This window comes from Liolophura sinensis, chromosome 3, assembly GCF_032854445.1.
Source record: "Liolophura sinensis isolate JHLJ2023 chromosome 3, CUHK_Ljap_v2, whole genome shotgun sequence".
Classification (NCBI taxonomy): domain Eukaryota; kingdom Metazoa; phylum Mollusca; class Polyplacophora; order Chitonida; family Chitonidae; genus Liolophura; species Liolophura sinensis.
In genome coordinates this window covers 26,326,787-26,350,221 of record NC_088297.1, presented here as the reverse complement: position 1 = coordinate 26,350,221, position 23,435 = coordinate 26,326,787, and the positions used below count along the sequence as shown (strand labels likewise).

Genomic DNA, 23,435 nt, shown 5'->3' with positions numbered 1-23,435 from the left:
AAGGGCCTCCATGGCCGAAGCGGCGTGATGACCCAGGAACCTCTCAATAATTGTGGTCATAGGAGTCTCCGTGGCCGAGGCAGTGCAATGATCAAGAAACCTCTCACCATTGTGGTCATAGGGGTCTCCATGGCCAAAGCGGCGTGATGACCCAGGAACCTCTCACCATTGTGGTCATAGGGGTCTCCATGGCCGAGGCGGTGCAATGATCAGGGAACCTCTCACCATTGTGGTCATAGGGGTCTCCATGGCCGAAGCGGCGTGATGACCCAGGAAGCTCTCACCATTGTGGTCATAGGGGTCTCCATGGCCGAGGCGGTGCAATGATCAAGGAACCTCTCACCATTGTGGTCATAGGGGCCTCCGTGTTCCGAGGTGGCGTGATGACCGAGGAACCTCTCACCATTGTGGTCATAGGGGTCTCCGTGGCCAAGGCGGTGCAATGGCCCAGGAACCTTTCACCAAGGCCGTCGCTGAGAGTCCAAATGGCTTCCTCTCTGATGGTAGGTAGGAAGGTATCTGCGAGTGATCGTGGGTTTCTGCAGGGCTTTGCCCGTTTTCGTATATTCTTGCGTGGAGTGTAAACCATCAATCAAATAAAAATAAATAAATAAATGTCAAATAGTATTTAGGTGAAATTCGCAGGCATATGCCTACACTACAAATAAAATAAAGAAGACAGCATATCTACAAGTCTTGCGCCTGTGAAGTAAGAGCTTTTCGCTGTAAGTGCTTTCATCCAGTACTTTTCGGGGCTATGATAATAACGTGTAGGCTACTAAACCATACAAACACCTCCTACACTTTTATATATTTTCCCCACACATCTGCCATCTGATTCGTGAAAATTCCGAAATCTGAATAAACTCTGCTGGACACGAAAAAATCCCCTATCTAGCTTTTATTCAGATTGGAAAATCCGTTGAGATCTTTGGGTATTGCGTTGATAACGTCTCATTTCTTTTAAGTCTAAATCCTCTCTTCAAACTGTGGACAATAATTCGAGGAAGGCGACTAAATAACGTCAAGTATAAATATAAATAACACACTGTCCCCTTAGAACAGTTTACGAAAAAACGTTGAGTTTTTCGTTTAAAGGTACTGTTGTATGGCAGCTAGCATGGCCAAGAAAGATATACACAGGAACGGCGACGTCCCCTGGTAAGCAATAGTTTGACACCATCTCCGAGCAATCGCTATGATGGGAGATTTCCCAGTCAAAAATTATGAAGACACATTGCAACAGTTAAACCAACACATCAATCATTCCATTTAGTCTTGTCTATTTATTTGGCTTTGTACTGAATAATATTTCACTGATTCGACGGTGGTCAGATGTTTACGTTTTACTCCTCCACCGGGAGGAGTCGGTATCGGACCAGGGGGAGTAAGATTTGAGCACGCTAGCTAGTTGGTTCAGAGCCAATTACCTGAAGCGAGAGTGAACCAATGAGATGTCCAGACGTATGGCTTCACAGAGCTGTCATGCGTAAACGTCTGAAGTAATGACTGTGTTAGCACCATGACATAACCATCAAACTTTTTTGACGATCTGATAGAATATGGCCTATATTCTTCTATTTATATCAAATAACCTACATTATAATTCATCGACATTTACGTGATGAAATGAAAAATATAAAAACGTGTTTACATAGAAGTAAAGAAAATAAAAAAATTATCCGATTCCAAAGTAAATAAGTCTTCAATAGAAGTCTGACTAAAATGTAGACAGCATTGTCTCTGTAATGACACAAAGGACTTTCGGCCAGGCATGTGACAGTTGGCTTCAGTACAAATGATATCAAGACATAGATTGTAGTGTGCCGACATCAGACTTAGCCTTCCATGGCAAATCCTTCCATTGATGGATGCCAAGATAAGAGGCCACCCATACCGTTTGGTATGACCTGTTCAGGACAGGAACACTCCAGGAGGACCTCTGCCCAAGGCGACCCCTCCGCACCTCCACCACCATCCCCACCTCCTTGACCTACTACTTCACAATCGAAACTTAGGAACAGGTCAGTATTCACCTTAATTAAGCGAACTAGCCCGTGGTTTCATTTGGGATAACATAGCGACAGAATGTCGATACGGACTCGGCTGAGACGGAAGCAAGATGTGACCTGCCAGCGGGGCTTGAACAGGATTCCTTTAAAAAAAGTTATTGACGGGCAACTGGGTGGAATTCTTAACGACTGACAGAAGTTATTGCTTTTAGTCCGTATGTTAGCTCTGAATTACAAGTTTTTTCCGTATCGATAAAATTAAGAGATAGGACAGAATCGGTGCAGAATGTGCTGTGAGCAGGTGATTTAAAAGTCAAATCCGCGTCATAATTAACAGTAGAAACCAGAGGAGCGATCTTGACCGGTGACTTTCAGATTGGGCTCAGGCCTATTTAATGTGGCATGTAACCAGCCGTCTTTTGCAATTTTGTCAGACTGTGGCATGTAACTAGCCGTCTTCTGTCAGACTGTCAGACTGTGGCATGTAACCAGCCGACTTTTGTCAGACTGTCAGACTGTCGCATGTAACTATCCATCTTCTGTCAGACTGTCAGACTGTGACATCCGCTATCTTTTGTAACTCTGTCAGGCTGTGCCATGTAACCAACCGATTTTGTAACTCTGTCAGACTGCGACACGTAACCGACCGACTTTTGTAACTCTGTCAGGCTGTGACATGTAACCCGCCATCTTTTGTAACTCTGTCAGACTTTGAAATGCAACCCGCCATCTTTTGTTAGACTATGTTACACTATGAAATTAGACGAATTATTCTATTTTATTGCAAAAGAAACGAGGCTTATCAAACTCTTTGCATGTGACCTGTAACCATCCGTATTTTCAAAATGGTGTCCAGGTATATATATATATATATATATATATATATATATATATATATATATATACACACGTTGTTATATACGCAATCGAAGCAGGTGTTTCTTTGTACGTAAAGCATTGCATTGCGTTCTAGAACAATTACTCTTGTTGTAAGTATCACAGCTGCACATCTGTACAGCTCATTGGCCAGGCCAGGCCAACACAAACGTCTTGACCTGAAGCCTATTGCAAAGCCCCTGGATATTTTTAGTCTGTGCTAATCGTTATTTGACGGTGCTACATCATGTTCAACCAGTGACCACTGTCAGCACACCACCGAGCAAATCTGGCCCGCAATTGCCGCACATTCTGATAAGTTCCCCCAAGCAATTAACTGAATTCCCGGCAACAGAAAAAAGTAATCTGTGTGCGCACAGCTGAGTATCAAAGCCAGCGACGGCTGATATCGCTTTACGACAGAGCGATTGTTGCAAATGGCTGGCTTATTGTGCACGCTGTGATTGGCGAAGCAATTTGGTTCAGCTCTCGTTGACAACTGACAATGAAGGATCGCAGTCGTGAATTCTGTCTGTATGTTTTATGTGGCCTAGCGATGAGAATAAAAAACAACTCGTCTATGGCTTGCGGAACTAAAAACTACAGATTAACATTTAAATTATTTCTATTATTTCACTAGCTGGACATTTATTTATTTATATTTTTGATTGGTGCTTCACGTGGTACTCAACAATGTTCCACTGCTATGGCGGTAGCCATTATTACTGTGGTGGGAAACTGGGCAGAGAACGGGCGACCATCCGCAGGTTTAGGTGGAAATTGGCGACCCTATTTACCACACACTATATAAATGCATCTTTCTTACGCTGTTAGTTATTATATACGGTTTTCACAAAGTCAACTGACCACTTCGTTGGTCGAATGGTTAGAGCGTCCCCCTAGAAGTCGGCAGACCCGGGATCAAACCAAGATCCGATCCAAACGCGTTGAAAGAGATTAAAGCAAGAAAATAGAACTGGTCGGCGCGGTGTCAGTATAACGTAACTGGGTGGGGTGTCGTGTCTAGTGTCTTCGGCATGATTCTTCGATGGGACTCGACTCACCCTGGAACAAGAAGACACTGTATGTGTACACTCCCCTAATGATTCCTCATCCTCATATGACTGAAAAATTGTTAAGTGCGACTGAATTGTTAACCCCAAACCATATATAACTACGCAATGTGTACTTCATGCAATCATTTAACTTGGGTCAAACCGAGAACACACGGATTATTGTCATTTTATGTGTGGAGTAAATCGGAGATCCTTTTGTAAAGAACTGGTTTCTCTACCCTACATGTGGAGTTCCATGCCTGCACCATACTGGTAGATACTGGTTCAACTACCTGACTGTCTCTTCCCATGTGACAGATAGATTTCACCTGCAATATAACAGGCGACTAGAGAGTAAAACTAGAGCAGCGACGTCAGTGTGATAATTGACAAATAGTCACAAGTAAACGGTGAAATACGGATTAGAGAGTAAAGCCAGAGCAGCGACGTCAGTGTGATAATTGACAAATGGTCACAAGTAAACGGTAAAATACGGATTAGAGAGTAAAGCCAGAGCAGCGACGTCAGTGTGATAATTGACAAATGGTCACAAGTAAACGGTGAAATACGGATTAGAGAGTAAAACCAGAGAAGCGACGTCAGTGTGATAATTGACAAATAGTCACAAGTAAACTGTAAAATACGGATTAGAGAGTAAAACCAGAGCAGCGACGTCAGTGTGATAACTGACAAATGGTCACAAGTAAACGGTGAAATACGGATTAGAGAGTAAAACCAGAGCAGCGACGTCAGTGTGATAATTGACAAATGGTCACAAGTAAACGGTGAAATACGGATTCCTGTCAATTTACCACAGTTAAGGTTTTGTCATTTTCAGTGCTGAGAGTCCAGCAAGGTTACAACAAGTACCTGTTACCTATTCTTAAAAGCCTTTGGAATGGCCTCACCCGGGTTTGATCTCAGATCTCCCGACTTCAATGTGGACCTTCTCGGTCTCCGAAGCGGTTCCAGTGAGTGGGAAGTAAATTGACTATTAGGGAAGATCCGCCCCCAAACATAACATGTAAACCTCCAATTATGGTGTCCCAACGATAAGGCTGAAAAGCTAATATTAACGATGTGGCGTTCAGCCATGCTCGTTCATTCCGATGTTCTATAATCATTCATATCCATGAGAAAAGAAAGGAGAGGACGGCGTTAAAACAATAAAATAAACTAAATATTCATCTCATAGCTCTGCCTATCTTGAATACTAACATTGGCTACGTAAAGTACAGCACTTAAAATTGTCATTTACGCTCAAGGCTAAGTACATTAGATGTCCGCTCCACAAGGTGTCAGTACTCGCTACCATCCTCTCTTACACACCTCACCTGACTAATTTTGGGTTCTCTAGTCCATCACCCCACACCCATTACCCCACACTCATCACCCCACACCCATCACCACCCCACACTCATCACCTCACACTCATCACCCCACACTCATCACCCCACACTCATCACCCAACACTCATCACCCCACACTCATCACCCCACACCTATCACCCAACACTCATCACCCCACACTCATCACCCCACACCCATCACCCCACACCAACCATCACCCCACACCCATCACCACCCCACACTCATCACCCCACACTCATCACCCCACACTCATCACCCCACACCCATCACCCAACACTCATCACCCCACACTCATCACCTCACACTCATCACCCCACACCCATCACCCCACACTCACCACCCCACACTCATCACCCCACACCCATCACCCCACACTCATCACCCCACACCCATCACCCCACACCCATCACCCCACACCCATCACCCAACACTCATCACCCACACTCATCACCTCACACTCATCACCCCACACCCATCACCCCACACTCATCACCCCACACTCATCACCCCACACTCATCACCCTATTTCCCCGACACACACATTGTCCTCTTAAATGTCATAAACATTTTGTAAATTCCCGGGACTAGGGCAGTGTTCAGTCAGGCGACGCCAGTTCTGTATTCCATGCGTGGGTGATTCCTGTTGGCGTCAGCTCATTCGAGAGCTAAAACCACCAGTACTAGGCCAAAGTCGTTAAAGTACATTGCTTCTTATCGATTGGCTGAGGAGCAAAACTAAACGAGGTTGAACATAAAAACGTCAGTTTTATCCGTCTTTCTTTAATGTGTCGAGGCCCGGTCGCTTTCTTTGTAAAGCCGCGGGCGTTGTGAATTAAAAACTGCCCACCAAACTTCACGAAGCCAATGCTTCTGCCTCTTACATTCCACAGAAGCAGTTTTTTCTCACACATCAGCGGATCTAATTTTATTAAATGAAACGTAACTGTTTGCAGCAAATTTAGGTAGGCAGTTTCCTTGTACCCTTTTGAAAACTCTTGTCCTTGTGGGTATTCGGCCTGCTGCCTAAGTGGTCGCTGAACCGATCCTTTTTCAAAATCCAGGCACTTGATCAAATAGATGTGAATATGTATTTACCAAATCCTCTGGAGGGAAGCTTCCCTGCTTTAAGCTATACAAGTTCAAGATTTTAGTCCTCGAGTATTTTCGCTTTTTCTCTATGGCCTATTGTTGGAAGGTGGTTCACTGGCATGCAATGTCGGATAATCCTTTTCGTGTCAGTCATGCACGATATTTGCTTCAAATATCTTAATCGAAAGTAATCATTTTCATTGATATAGTGGGGAAAATTTAACAAAGGCTAAATAATTCAACTCCTAACAATTAAATGAATGCTAGAATCAAACCGGTAACAATAGTCACTGTGTAAAACAACTACTGAACGACTACATGCAAAGACAAACATCGAGCACGTGAGCCCGGCGATCAGACGATACTTCGCTGCAAATAGATAAAATCTCAGCCAAAAAGGAGACAAAAATTCAAAAATCAGGTGACCAGAATCTACAATGTGAAAGCAACTATTATCTGTCGACGTTAATCTGCACAAAGTAATCGCCAATAAAGAGCCGCTGTTTCGTAATCAGTCTTCTCCATGTGCTGCCATTAGCCCGGAGCAAGACGACGCAGGTCTTTTGTGAGAAGAAGAAAAAGGCTTCCCGCTAACAGCCGGTGTCCAGGACCGAGTCAGCCGAGAACACCAGAAACAGGAGAGATTGCTGCATTATTTAGGAACCCCAGAGACTCGGTTATCTGGGTGGAACTAAATAACCCATCTAGTCTACAGTGTCGTTAATGGGGAGGGGGGAGTAACGGCTGCTCGCATTCTGGGCAGACGATTGATGACGTCAATGTGGGATAAGCAGAGGCGCCCCCTGGTGAGCTGAAGTCTCATTCATCACGGTTTGCTGTCGTCTGAACACTGGCATTGTTCTAGACCCCTACCTGAATAGCAGCACTTGATCATTCCCTGTTTGTGATGTTGTAAGAAAACCAAGAACATAAGCGAATGATTTAATAATGTTAGATTATACTACAATGGTGACGGCGGTGATTCATAGCGGGTTCAGCAGAACTAATGAAACAGCTTGGCACGGTTACTTACTTGTCTACACAAACGAATACGATAACCATATAAAATCGTGTTCAATATATGGGAAGCGGAAGGGAATACTTTCCTTACGATTCATGGCAGACTAAGTTAAAACATATCCCTATATGCACGGACGTGTACAGGTACGTCCGTTTCGCACACGAGAAAGGCCTATGTACAACAAAGACCACAAAAAGGGATGAAGTGTCACTATTTTTAAGCATAAAAGTGGCTGATAAACAATTCTGATTGGAAGGTGTGCCTGTCCGCCAGAGGGCGCTGGTTCAAGCTCTAGCAGAAACGTGCAGTGAAACTGTTCCTTTCTGATACATATGCAGTGTGTCCAGGATGCTGCATGTTTTGATTTACCCTGGGAAATATTGTTAACCAAAACTGTTTTCTTTGAGAGCGAGACATGACTTAGTGCCAAGGTAGTCCACTCCTAACCACATGACAGGCGCAGTCCAGGTTCAGTCACGGTTTATCTGTTATTCTTTGCTTTAAAAGCGCCATGTACACTACACTACCCAATAGAGAAAAATCGAAAATACTCGAGGAATAAATTCTCCCACTGAGGTAGCTTAAAGCTATGTTTGAAAAACACATATTCTGATCTAGTTAATAAAGTGCCTGGAGTTTGATACCCACAAGGAATAAAGTGCCTGGAGTTTGATACCCACAAGGAGAAACGGGACAAAAGGGTACAGGGAAACGGCCGACCTACTTTTTCTGCGTACAGTTACGTCGTATTTAATAAAAATGATACTCTGATATGGCAGAAAAACCTGTGGAATGTAAGAGGCAGAAACATTGGCTTCGTTTGGTGGGTAGCTTTTAATAGACAACGCCCGCAGCTTTATGACGAAAGCCACAGGGCTTCGACACATTAAAGAAAGACAGACAAATCTGACGTTTATGTTCAGCCTCTGTTATTTTTTGGATTCATCAAATCAATAAGTAGCAATGTAATTTAACGACAGTCTAGTATTAGTGGCCCTCAAATGAGCTGACGCCAACAGGAATCACCCCCGCATGGAAGACAGAAGTGGTATCGCCTAACTGAACCCTATCCCAGTCCTGTAAATTCACAACAATTAAAAGAGTAAAGAAGAATGTGTGTGGGTGATGGAGAAAGACGTGGGGTGTGGTGGTGGTGTGTGGGGGGAGGGGGAGAGGGGGTATTGTCTCGGAATAAAGAACCTGAAATTAACCAGATGCGCTGTGGGGGAGGACGGTAGCGAGTGCTAAGGACATCTCTTGGGACGGACATCTATGGTACCGTACTTAGCCTTGAGTGTGAATGTCAGTATGAAGTCCACAAGAATGATCACCCCATGACTTAGAGGAAGAGAGGGGCTACACATATGGGAGTCACCTGCAGTTCAAATATGTGACGTGAAATTTTAGATTTTATACAGTTGAAACCTTTGCCAATAGAATCGATCGTTAATCAGTTAAGGCTCTAATGGGCAATGAATGCAAAGGCACAACTTGACCCTTGAAATTTTATTGCTTATATAATTTATTTATTCATTTCTGAATATTTCATATGACGGTTACCTGTATTATTCTGGGACTATACCGTGCAGAGCCCGCGAGAAACCCAAGATCGGTAAGTTACTGCAGACCTTCCCACAGAGGACAGGAAAGGAAGCTAGCATGAGCTGTACTTCATTCACAGCGACCGCATTGTTGAGAAGCTCCTACAAGACCACTGGACCCCATTGTTTATACAGCAGTCGCTGAGAAATTTCCAAGTCATCACTTAAAGGCACGAAACCCATATATGTGTGTCTATATCTATATCTTGATTTGTACGCACAACTTTTCACAATTTCGGGCACTTAAACATCCAAAAACCAGCATGAAATTCTTTTCTTCAGTCATAAGTGAAAAACGCCTTACTGCTAAGGATTCACACCAGTGACGGAAAAGACTTACAGTGCATAACGTTATTTGACTGACATGACTGAAAGGTCCTCAAAAACAAAATTTTGGGCCATTTGTGATTTAGAAGCTGGCATGGCACTTATTCACCTGAAAAGTTCATTATGATCGATAAATGGTACACGCATGGTACACGCATGTATAATGTGCGCTTGTAGGATTGACCTTATTTGAAGTGAGCATATGCAGCATGTGAAACGACGTCAATTAATCCATTCGTCTCGAATGTTCAGTGTGACAGTGCAGCGTCAGATGCGATTGAAGGCCAGTGGTAAATTTGCAATGTGCTCTTATGGGAGGGACCGGCCCGGATAGCACGGTTGGTAGAGCGCCCGCTTCGGGACCGGTAGATCCAGGATCGAGTCACATCTAAAACTTTAAAAGAGGAAGTTGTAACTTTCTCCCTTGGCGTTCAGCATGAAGGGGCGTTCAGCATGAAGGGGATAGTGCAACGACTATACCCGTATCAGTATAATGGCTATAATGCAACGATTATACCCGTATCAGTATAATGGCTCGGGCGGGGCGGCTGACTTGCCCTCGGTAAGTCGTCTCAGTGAAGCAGCACTAGATAAAAGAGCGGTGGAAATCCGTCCTGCTACAAGGAGGCACATTACACGTACATGCACCCTAAGGATTCCTTCGTCGTCATATGACTGAAAAATTGTTGAGTACGACGTTAAACCCCAAGCACTCACTCACTCACTTATGGGAGGGAAGGGAAACGTTTGAAAACAGACACTGATGCACTGCAAACTGGATATAAATTAGGAAAGTAGGCACTCATTGTTATTTAATATACTATCCAAAAAAAGAAACGCATAACCCGGTTTTTTGCGGAGGTGATGCAGTCTTTTTAATTATGCATAACTAAATAAGAATTGCTATTCTGCAAATATTTTTTTACACAGATTAAGGAAGGGTCCATATCTAGACAACAAGGCCATCAACTAGGGGTAAGACACTCACAATGAGTCTCCCACTTGAGTGGAATGTCAGTATCTGTTGTGACCACCACGGGCACGAATAACAGTTCTGACACGCCTTGTCATGGACTGGATGAGACGCTGGATAGAGGCCTGGAGAATGTTCTGCCACTCCTCCTGCAAACATGCAACTTGCTCTTGAAGCGTTTGAGGTTGAGGTTGACGTTGGCGTAGACGTCGATCAAGTTCATCCCACAGATGCTCAATTGGGTTAAGATCCGGGGAACGGGACGGCCAGGGTAGCACATTTACATTGTTTTCGGCGAGGAAGTCCCTTGTGACACGTGCCGTGTGCGGTCTGGCGTTGTCCTGCTGGAACAACTCCCGCTGAACGTCAATGACAGGTAAGAGGTGTGGCTGCAGGATGGTGTCTCGGTAGCGTACGGCCGTAAGATTTCCCTGAACGTGGACAAGATTTGTACGACCAGTATACGATATTGCTGCCCACATCATCACACTCCCTCCACCAAATCTGTCCACTTGGCGTACGCAGTTAGGGGCATAACGTTCATGAGCACGTCTGTAAACCCACGCCAGTTGGGCAATATTTCTTGTGACAGTGTCAAGACGTGGCATGTTGAATCAGCTTGAAAACACCACTTGAAAGACGCCGATTTCCGGCCCGAAGTTGCGGTTTTATAGTCACACACTGCATGCTTTCCATGCGTAAGTTCGGCGTGTAAGACTGAACGTGATGCAGTGTGGTGCTGTATTTTCTTCCAAAAACGGCCTCCAAACTCAACATTTTCAACCAAGAAATGTTTTGAGGAATAAAATGTGTGCTAACTGTGACTGTTAACAATATTAAAACACATTTTGCTCATGAAATGAAGACAAAATGTATTTATTTCATTTTAAAATAAAACAAAACACCTATGCGTTTCTTTTTTGGATAGTATATCTATTCTTAATACAGAGTCTAGAACTTGAGTAGCTTTTTAAGGGTTTAGATTCAAGTAGGGAATCGCGATATGAGTTAATACTGCTATGACCTAATGGTTAACCTATCGGTTAATAGTTAATGGCCTAATGATTAATGGTGTTATGGACGATCGTTTAATAATGAAATGACCTAATGGTTAATGGTGTTATGGCCTTACGGTTAATAGTGAAATGGCCTAATGGTTAATGGTGTTATGGCTGAAAGGTGAATAGCGCTATGGCCAAACGTTTAATGGTGGCACGGTCTGATGGTTAAAAGTGCTATGACCTAATGTTTTATAGTTCTACGGTCTGATGGTTATTAATGATATGGCCTAATGGTTAAACGTGATATAGCCTCATAGTAAATGGTGTTATGGTGTAATGGTTAGTTTTGTTGTGGCCTATCGGTTAATAGTGAAATGACCTAATGGTTAATGGTGCTATGGCCTAATGGGTAAAAGTGCTATGGTCTAACGCTAAATAGTGCCATGGCGTAATGGTTAAACGTGCTATGACCTAGCGATTAATAGTGCTATGGTCTGATGGTTATTAATGCCATGGCCTAATGGTTAAACGTGATATGGCCTACCGGTTAATAGTTTTATGGCCTAATGGTTAAAAGTGCCATGGCCTAATGTTTAATAGTGCTATGGCCTAATTGTCAATAGTGCTATGGTCTAACAGTTAATAGTGCTTGACGTTGAGTGGCAAGAACAGGGGAGGTGCTGGTTTAAAACTGGCGTTGCACAATTTCTATATTCTTTCATATTAATCCGCTGATTTCTAGAAACATATATGTACGTTACAATGGAGAAATGTCGTCAGTAACTTGCTAAAGGTCAATGGTTTACGTCGGACATTACGGTTTCTTCCTCCCATGAAGCTGACCGCTGTAGTATACATGGAATAAATGGTTTACGTCGGAAAATACGGTTTCTTCCTCCAATGAAGTTGATCGCTGTAGTATAGATGGACAAGATGGTTTACGTCGGACATTACCGTTTCTTCCTCCAGTGAAGCTGACCGCTGTAATATAGATGGACAAAATGGTTTACGTCGGACATTGCGGCTTCTTTCTGCCATGAATCCGACCGCTGTAGTATAGATGGACAAAAGGGTTTACGTCGGACATTACGACTTCTTGCTCCCATGAAGCTGACCGCTGTAGTATAGATGGACAAAATGGTTTACGTCGGACATAACAACTTCTTTCTCCCATGAAGCTCACTACTGTAGTTGATTATAGCTTTAACAGCAAATAAATATATACATAAAGTAAACATTCTAAAGTACGATAGTGACTAAGTAAGTGGTGCATATGTACTGATTTTTTCTCATAGCAGATATTTTGGACAAAATAGTCTAGAATACCAAACGTTTGTGAGAACCATTACGACCATGAGCCTTGGTCTGCCTCAAGCTTACTCCACATTCAATCGCGCATGTGGGAGGCACCTTACATAACAACATCTCCTTCTCCCTCAGCTCTACACCCCCATGTCAGAGACCTGCGGAGACGAGCAACCCGAAACATTAAACATGTTAAAGCCACAAATGAGGCTATTTCATGATACAAGTCATAAATCATTTGTGACAGAGTTTAAATTTGAGGGCGCTTAAATTAAAGGCATTCTCGAAACACACCTGTGGCCTGCATGATTAATGTGCAAGGAACACACCAGGGGGCGTCTTGGGGGAAGGTGACACCAGGGTGCGTCTTGGGGAAAGAAGACACCAGGGGGCGTCTTTGGGGAAGAACACACGAAAAGGGGAGGGGGGGCTAATGGGGAAAGGACACACCAGGAGGAGCCTTGGTAGATGAGCACACCAGGGAGTCGTTACCTTGACGACCCCCTGGGGGCGTTGTGGGAGAGGAACTCACTAGCGGGCGTCGTTGGAGAGGAGCACACCTCCTTTGGTTATTCTTTAATGCTTCACATTTACTTCGTCAGTTAGAATCTGCTGGCTCACTATACTGTCGGATTAAGTTATAAGTAAACTGTGCTCCCTGCACCGGAAATACCTCGGCACGTCTCAATCCTACATAATTCTGCGTGCAAAAATTGCTTCCCCAAGTTGAAGATTTTGTCACGATTCGACCAGATTTATTTCTGACCAATCAATGAATTCAATCAGCTCAAATAATCTCTAACAAAAGCCAAACAGGGACTTCAGAAAGGTTCGCACGGACTGTTCCACAAAGTTGACCTGATAACTGGGTCAACATGCTCCTTGCTGCGGGCTACAGGAGTTTACTTTGCGTCCCTTCATAGCCTCTCGACAAACACAATCCTGTCGTCTCTGTTAGCTGAGCTGTACCTTGAAACAGTCCATCAGAAACCAGATGGACATTAATTCACATCAAGTAAAAAGTGTTTTATTTGTCTTTCATCATATTTACCCTTCTTACCATTCTTTTTAATCCAAGACAACAATTAAAAAACACAGCTCTGAACTGCTTTATTTTTCTGCGTACCTGATGATCAGATATTTATAATTCTGATCGATATACACTTAAGAATGCGATCCCTGCAGAATTTAGGTCAGATCGTGATTCAACACATATTATGGACGAACAGTGGAATGGGTGAGGAGAAAACACTGCCTCATGCCCACCAAGTGATGTTACTCTGCCCAGATGACACAAGACTATGCTTATTCCCTCCACTCCTTTGCTATGTGACCGACGTGTTGTAGGAAAATCACGAAACCGTCTTTTTTTGGACGGGCATGGATGTGCAGTTCAATGCTATGGCAGTTGTTGGGACGTTCATGGTCGAGCTTTGTGTATGGCAACACCTTTACAAGGTACAAATGTATCATCTCAGATGCCTTTCTAACACCTGTGGCTGAGCACTTATGAAATGTATGTATATTTGGCACGTGGGAGCGTTCTGTCCGCTTTCCTCCCACCATTATGCTTCCGGCCGTCGTATAGGTGAAACATTCAAACAAGTGAAATATTACATACGTCATAATGTCAGTGTCCGTTTGCGGACCCATGGACAGGTTTGCGGTACCGCGGCCAGGTTTTTAGACACCTCGGTCAGTTTTGCTGTGTAATGGCACGACCGTCTGTCTAGGTCTGCTAGCAAGGGCGCGTTAATCCTGTTAGCCAAATATCAAGCAAGCTTTGCAATAGCGTGCCACATTTCCCAATTGTTTTCCCTTATGGCTTACCAGGGTGTAACAACAGAATCACGTTCTACAGGCTGAGAGTGATTCATAAAGCAAGCTGTCGGCTGCCATCAATAACGCGTGAAGAATAAAAAACAACTATTCTCAATGCCATGATAAAGCTTGTGTTATACAAGATATCCATAATCGAGTTAATGCAGAATCATTATTTGCTTATTATCCAATCTCTGTTTGTTCCAACAGAAAGACCGTGTTTGAGGAAAAAACAACGGATTGTTCTTCATATATTAAATTGAATTCTGTGGAATTCGTCCATCTTTTTCACCTGTCGTCCGCTGTTCTTTCGCAGGCGATCTTCTATTGTATTACACATTATCGAAGTCTTTGGCTCGCTTGTTTCGCTGCACCACTATTGTATTCCTGAAACGCCGATTGGTTAAAAACATCATTCAATATTTACGGCCAACTCGCAGTTGCAGAGACTTCTGGGAATTCCGAGACTCTATAAATAGACTTATTGGAAATAATAAGATAGCTCTGGAGTGCTCACAGGAGACAAGGGACCATCCTAACTTAACAACATAATCACCAGCGCGTCAGATAAGCGATTGTTTGGACATTGTGGAGGAAGTCTTCGCTATTAACTGCACGGTTGCTGACGGATGATAACAGTGTATTATGTACGCCGGACACTCCTTACTCATCTTGTGTCCACGGTGCCGATTCCCTATCCGACAATAGTCTGATAAATGAAGTTCATGTCACTTTCGTGTCATCTCTGTGAAACACATTGAACTGTGTACTACTAATATCGTCCTACTTAGAGAGCTGTTGGCGAGTGTTCCACGGTGATACTCGGTGAATATGACCAAAGTACACACAGTGGATCAGGAAAATGTTTGATGCCACATTTACCATTACATGAACACCCTCAGGGATTGTGATGAAATCGAGAACGAAATTATATTATAAAATCAAAGGATCGGTGGCCATTTTTATGATCGTTTTACCGACTAAGATTACGATGACGTTGGTTATCTTCATTATATGAATATTCATGTATTTAACGAAATGGACCAATTTCAATCTGAGATATCAGCCGAGGTTATGGTATAGTCAAACTCAGAATCCCGGAGAGAGTGTTGCTGAAATAATATCGTCCGGAGACTAAACCTCATTTTCAACAGAGCTTTGTCAGACTGCCATAGAAAGGAATGTAGGATACTCAGCCACAAAGGTTGACTGATATGAAGAGAACACTGCCATGTGTAAAGCTCTGGGTTGGGTTCGTTGAACTACAATGAACTGACTGTGTTAGCATCGCCGAAAAATCTAGAATTCTAAACAGATATCCCAAATGACGTTCCCGGTCAATAGTCCCAAGACCAATTTCCAAAACAACGTTCGACGCAAACGACAATGCTGGCTTCCTCTCCAACAATACGCGGAAAGATATGCAGCAACATATGGATGGCTTTGGTTTCCCCCCGGGCTCTTCCCGGTTTCCCCCAAACAAAATGTTGGTCACCGTGTTAAAAGTGAAATATTCACCAAGCACAGAGAAGCAGTCAACAGTTTTCATTTACTTGCAAGAGAGCTGTAAGCAATCTAAAATTTAAGAATGAAAGTTGTTCATGGTACAACAATAGCTTATCTTCACATAACCCACAGGATATAGCAAAGCTACAAATCGAGATAAATGCATGGGCTGTCTACAGGATTCTTAAGTGTACACCTGTCCAAGTTAGGATAATTTACGGCCTCAAAAGTGAAACCACCCCTTTTGTGGCGTCACAGGAAAAACTTCCTGTGTCCTTGTGAAAATCATTTACTTAAGCAACAGGATTCCAACATCTGGCTAGATCGCTCAGTTGTCAAATGTGGTGGATTCGATATATTCGGTTTCAGTCAATCCACTGGTTTCGCTGGTCTATGTGGACGTAATCTGATACAGCTGCGTTTTCGGGCTATAGGTATAACTCGCGTCAGATTGGTTAAACACATAAACTGGTGCTTTTTACCAGGTATGTGTGAGAATTACCTGTAAAACAGTTTAACAGGGCAAGGACTGGCTATTTCTGTTCGCTTACAAGGCTAATGCTATTGTCATGTTCTGTCGCTGCCAGCAGTTGTCAGTGTACAGGTAATCCTCTTCTCAAATCCTTCACGAATACTTGCGCCCATTTTAAGTGCACTTCGCTGTTGTAGCGCCAATGTGGTCAAATCATTGGCAGAGCTGAATTTCATTTGCCTTCTCTGTGAGTCGACCTAGGGAAAAAGTGAAAAGATTTTTTACACTCATTCAGCACGACATGTCATTTGAAGACGGTTAACATTCTAAGATAGTGCCATTCCAGGCTAGCTATCAATCAACGTAATTAACCATACTTTGTGGATGGTTTACGGATCTCGGAAGTCAGGATCTACAGCAATGAGTGCTCTCCATCGTACACGAATTTTATGCCAGCGCAACTGACTGATAAAATGTACTGAATTCCACCAAATAAGAGTGTAAACACATTCCTGGCTACGCGTCGTCCTCTTCACAGTTTGTCTCTTCTATCCGAATGAATATATACCTGTTTCTATTTCCTGTATGCGTGGGTTCAATCCTGGCTTTTGTCTGGATTCTCCCGTTCTTCCACGCCGTAAAACCTTATAATTGAAAACAATAAACAGTCTAATGTTTGTTAAACACCGCTTGTTTTCCACCAACAGGACGTGTACATATGTACATGAAGCATTGGAAAGTTCATTAGTATCAGTAGTAAAGGTATGGTATGTGATTTACCCCCAGACACTCCGTCTTCCTCCACCATACAGCTGACTGCCATCGTATACATGGAAAAGCCCAGAGAATAACGGTATACAACAATCAATCAATCAGTCAATCAATCAATAAGTCAAGTTCACTACCAAGAGATTTTTTTAACTACGTAACGACTGGTGTTTTATTTTTTATTTATTTGATTGGTGTTTTACTCCATACTCAAGACTATTTTACTGATATGATGGCGGCCAGCATTATGGTGGGAGGAAACCGGGCAGAAGCCGGGGGAAACACATGACTATCCACAAGTTGCAGGCAGACCTTCCCACTTACGGCCGGAGAGAAAGCCATCATGGCTGGACTTTCTGAATTTATGTCGACCGCATTGGCAGGAGGCACCTAGGTCATTGCACCACGCTGGCGTGCTAATCCCCTCGGCCACAGAGGCGAACTTGTTTTACGCTGCAAAGAAGAATACACAAATTAGCGGCTTTTTGTCAGCGAGAAAAGGGACAGAACCAGGGGAAATCGTCGCATTGATTAAGCTGTCCAAGCCTCGTTGGCCGGTAGCACTCTTCGTCTTCCGGAAAAAGTGACCTCAGTGGTCAATGAAATATTCGTCAGGCGGAACGAGCGACCTCACCGGTCAACAAAATATTTGTCAGCCTTTGTAAGCGACCTCATTGGTCAATAAAATATTCATCAACCGGTACGAGCTATGTCATTGGTCAATAAAATATTCGTCAGACTGAACAAGCGACGTCATTGATCATATTTGTTTGCTAAAACAACCCAATAGACAGGTCCCACAGCATGTGTAATACACCAATAACAAAGAAGTGTATTTAGCGTTCAGTTTGATTTAGACATGGGTATTTATGATTGTAGATAGGTTGGTGCATTGACAGATGGTACCATTGTACCATCGTAGCATTGCTGGTGCGAGGCGATGGAACGATAGTGCGAAGCAATAGCAGGTTGGGACAAAACGAGGACACGTTGGTCATCGCTTCCTCAAATCGTGTCATCTCTTCGTGTCATCGTATATGTACCATTGCTTCGTGCCATCGTTCCATTGGTTCGTGTCTTTGTGCCATCGGTTTGTGTCATCGTCTCATCGCTTCGTGTAATCGTACCACCGCTTTGTGCCGTCGTCCGGTCGGTTTTTGTCATCGCCCCATTTCCCTGTGTAAGTACCTTAAAAGGCTCCCGAAGATATGTGAATGAGTTCACCAGTTTAATGAGATTAAAACACATGCTATACGTCGCCTTTTCGTTCTATTCCCCAAAATTCGCCTTGATCGGATTCGATCTCACAGCTCAGTGTGAATGTATATCATCTCCTAAAGTAGGCCCCATCCCTATGGGGTTGTGTTCAACATCTATCGCTTCGATCGCTTATAAATAAATATTTAATTGGAATGTATTCTGTGACCGGCCATCAGGGGAATCTCTAAGGGACTTTAAGGAGGCTCTTAATGACAACTGACGCTAATCTACTGACTTTTTCTCTACATTTCTGACATTCGCTGGGATTTTTTTGTCACTTATCTTCGCCTCCTTGATTAACAAGGACTTAGAATTTAAACTGCCTTCTTCTTCTTCTTCTCTGTCATCAGCCCGGTGGCTTTTTCTTCATCGATTTCTCACGGCTCGGTCAATGATCTGTCTTCCACAAGTGAAGTATTGACGATGCTGTGAAGGACTGACTGATGATGCACTGTCAACTTTGACCTTTATTGTTGCCCGATCTGTTTCATTCCCTTGCTTTATATTCCAAAGGCAAGAATCGATGTGAAAGTCTTCCGAGCTATTTCTATGTGCGACCTGCCAACCTGTCATTGCTCCTCTCGCTGACGTGTAGTTTGATACGTTTGTTTGTGTCTAGTATGTTTTTCCTATTGACAACCGCTTTGTGTATGTAAACAGCGTTTTGTGTAGGCAAAGTTCGATCTAGGCTGAATATAAAAACGTCATTATTACAAACAAAGATAAACCATGACCTGGAATCTCTCAAACGGTCACACGGTATGAACGCTGAAAGCGAAATTCAATCGCAGGCGGATATACATGTACCTTGGTCAAAAATCAGTTTGTCAATTTTTCAGTCATTTACTCATTTTTTAATCAAAGCATAGGTGTTAGGCTCATTGATGAAGACAATCAACTTTTTCATGCGTGTAGCTGTTTGTTCAGTTATTTCTCGTCCATTAACTCCAGCTCTCATTCAACGTGTTGATAAAGTCTCGTCAATGAGAATGACGTCATTTTCATGATGTAATTATTCAAGCGGCTACACGAAATGCTTCAACGCTCGGAGGCACATTTGGTAACTGCGTGCTACGGTTAAAATGTAGACCAAGTAATCAATCGAGTTTCATTAACAAACTGCGTTAGGATCTAATCAACACCTGGCCTACGTCACAGAGGACCACGTGACTTTGCTGGGGCTCACGTCTTCGCCTTTCAAGAGACTGGTGCATTCATTATTCACACGGGTTCCCCGTTCAGCCGTCTGCAGGAATTCTCCTGACATTTCACCAGTGTTAATAATGAATGTACTCCTGCAGAATTTAGCTCCTCCGTGTGAAGTAAGGTACGGAAGCGCAGTTAGGCCATAACGCCTTTCGTCAACAGTCTACATGGACCAGGCCCAGATTCCACCACAAATATCATGTAGGCCTACCGTCATTCCGCGGCAGACTCATTCTCACGTCACTCATGGACGCAAAACAAAATAGTACGATCAGGTGTTCAAACCCAGGGCATGCATAATGTTCCCAAAAGATTCTGGTGTCTTCATCACATCTTGTCAAAGGGATAGCGCAACTGATATACATATTTTGTTATCGACAACTGATATTCTAGCATGGTACACGATTTGACTGTTAGTTCTTTGTGTTATGCGTTGTTTTGGGGAATTGGCCTTGCGATTATTGACCTGGAGCGTCCCTACTGGTTGACGGATGGTGTATGAATTTCTGTCTCCACGCATAGATATTAAAATTCATCGACCAAATGTTCGTTAAATATGACTGTTGTTGTTGTATGGCTGCCTCCAACAGAAATAATAGGGTTCTTTAGTTGTAAGCCTAAATTTTATATCGTATTCAAGATTATTTCCTTCATATTTTGTTTTTACCTTGGACGGGTTTATAGAAGGAGGAAACCTAACATAAGCCACAGGAAATCTGAAAGATACCAGACGAAACCCGAAAGAATCCAGACGAAACCTGTCCAAGGCAAATGAAACCTGGCAGAAACTTGAGGATATCCGGCTGAAATCTGAGAAAACCGCTGGAACCCTGCAAAGTCCAGAATAAAGCTGGTAGAAACCGGAGGAAACATGGCAAAAGCCAGACGAAAACTGGGATCTGTAGTGTTTTTGTCCGCCAGAACTTTTGCCCCCCCCTCCCGCCAGTGAACGGTTAATCCCTGCCAGACGCCAGAGGATGTCTGTCAGAGGCTAGAGGAAATCTGTCAGATTCCAGAAAAAAACTTAGTAAAGGTACAAATCATAACAATTCTATAAATGCAACAGGGCTAATTTTGTTTGTTGACGGACTAGAACACTTAATTTTGATATTAATGTTTATATTGCTTCGGGTTTTACTTTTACTGATTCAGACCACGCTCAAAGGGCACTAAATTCCTCTAATAAGCACAAATGAAGAAACTACAGGGACACAGAATGGTGTCCACTGTATTTGTTGGAGTGGCTGATAAATGAATAGGCCAGCTTGGTTTTGAACTCTGCACTTCCGTCCACCTTGGACACGCTCAACTGAAGGGTAATCTCCTCTCAACCACCTTTACTAATGTCAGTGCTGTTATCCTGTTTTACTGCTTAAATCTTCCTCTCTCTCGAGACACTCCCACGCTCACAGGCCCTGTTTCCAGGCTCGCCAATAGCTTATTGTTGATACTTGAGTACCGATGAAAACATTTGAATCCCTCCTATCAGAACAGAACCCTAAATGATGCCTGATGGTGCATGTGCACTTGGAAGCTGTTCATGGTGAGCTGGTTAAACGGTTTGAAGATTGCCCGGTCACCTGTTTAGATTCTTTGAGATTTGTTGTGTTGTTTGGTTAGAGTGATAGCTGCTTGCTTGTTTAGAATTAGCTTGTGTTGGCTGGTTAGCTTAAGCGATGCGTTGGCTGGTTGTTTGTTTAGAGGATTGGCTGGTTGTTTGGTTAGAACATTGGCTGGTTGTTTGGTTACGTTATTAGCTGGTTGGCTATTACCTGATTTGAACGTTGATTATTTGATTGGGCTGTTAACCTCATAAGCACTTAATTAGTTGCCCTTCGACTTTCAACATTTTTGGATAAATTAATAATTTCGACTCATTTTTCTTGGAACAGCAAGTCCTACGTGGCCTGTGTGTAACGGGCTCAGTACAATGACCCAGGAGGCTCTCACTAATGCCACCGCTCTGATGTCCCGTTCATGCTGGCTTCCTCATTGGTCGGCCGTGAGAAGGTCTGGCAGCAAGCTGCCGATGATCGTGAGATTCTCCCGGTGTCTGCCCGGCTCCTTCCCACCATACTGCTGGCCGCGATCGTACAAGTGAAATATTCTTAAATACCAATAAAAATAGCAAAATAGCAATGAAAATAAGTACCGTAAGCAATCTTCTTTGTTGATTAAGCGATTGCAGGATTGGCTTGTTGAGAAATATTTAATTGGTTTCTGGTTTAATAAAGCAATGGCTGATCAATCGGAATATCTCAATAATCGGTGGTTGCTTGTGTTTGATCACTTACTTGGATGGTTGATCGATGTTTTGATCAAATGATCGATCAAGACGATGACTGATTGGATAACTGGCGATTTGATGGATCGATTCTTTTTTGGTTATTGATTAATTGATTTATTGATTGAGTGGGTGAGTGATTGATTGCCTGTTTGAGTAGCCGATGTTTGGATGAATGTCTGTATGATCGATAGTTGATTAATCGGTTTTATCCGTTGGTGTATAGAGGACTGGCCTAGTTGATATATTTCTTCATTTGTTTGGTTGATGTTTTACACCTTACTTGGGAATATTTCAAATATACGACGGCGGCCAGCATTACGGGTGGAGAAAACCAGGCAGAGCCCGGGGGAAGCCCACGACCATCAACATGTTCTTGGCAGGCCTTTCCACGTGCGACCGCAGAGGAAGCCAGCATGAGCTGGACTTGAAGTCGCAACGGCTCCGTCAGTGAGAGGTTAATGGGACATTGCGCCGTGCTAACTCAACCAGCCACGGAGGCCTATACCCCCGTTTTGGGGGGTATGGTGTGACCCGAGGCAGAATTTCTTTGTGAAAAGGACACATTTGCCAAGAAAAAAAAACGTTTTTCTAAATCTTGGTTCAAACCAAGGCCGGTAATATTTCTGCTGAGAAATAAGAAGGATATGCCACATAAGAGTTGCCTCCCCTGTGGATTTTTGGTCCTTTATGGCTGAATTCATCTGGTAACAGCGCATGTATTCACTGCTACTTCTTTCTTGTTTTTGTTATTCTGGGAACAAGGTTTACTCGAAAAATTCAAGATAAATGACGTCAAAAGAAAAGCAATCCTCAACAAACTGGACACCATCTAAGATAATATCAAGGCGCAGTGTATTGTAGTATCCTGAGATTACAGTGATGTACGGCTCCGATGTTCGATGGGCTGGTTTATGGTTGCATATGGTTCAGAAATTAGCCACAAACCACGGCTGATGTAAGATTTACGTGAACATGTGTAATGCTGATTCATAGTCTACATCGATAAGGTTTTCAGAAAAGCTGACCTGAATACAATATAGTCTGAAATCACACTGAATGCTGCCAACGGCACAAAATAACGGAAGAGGCATTTTTGCGCCAGCAGCTGGATGGCTTACCTTAAAAATTAAATGCATTCATCCAAACGACATGGCTGTCTGTGTACATTGATATCAATTCTTACAGTGGCACACGTTCAGGAAATGCGAAAAACATCCAAAAAAATACAGACGAGAAGACGAAAACATTTAAAATACATCTGTTGTTATTGCTGTTTTTTCTTGACAGTGAATACATTTGCTCAAGAGTATATGTTTATAAAGGGTGTTGGTGAATGAAACCGGATTGCCTAAGACTACCGTCGTGGTTTCAAGCTGCGGCCGAAACAGCAAGAGCTCGATTCGAACACGTGACTTTATTGCCCGAGTTTTTACTTAAAGCATAACACTACTTCCTCAGTCATTATCGGTTATATCACGGCTGTGT

The 23,435-nt window shown here is 43.2% G+C and overlaps 1 protein-coding gene across 1 annotated transcript; it reads left to right on the top strand.

The window, feature by feature from the left end:
• Positions 1 to 323: 323 nt before the first annotated feature.
• LOC135463515 (uncharacterized histidine-rich protein DDB_G0274557-like) lies at positions 324 to 5,867 on the top strand. Its single transcript, XM_064740773.1, has 2 exons — positions 324 to 503; positions 5,301 to 5,867. Exons 1-2 carry the CDS (start codon positions 324 to 326, stop codon positions 5,865 to 5,867), a joined length of 747 nt encoding a protein of 248 aa, XP_064596843.1.
• Positions 5,868 to 23,435: the final 17,568 nt, after the last annotated feature.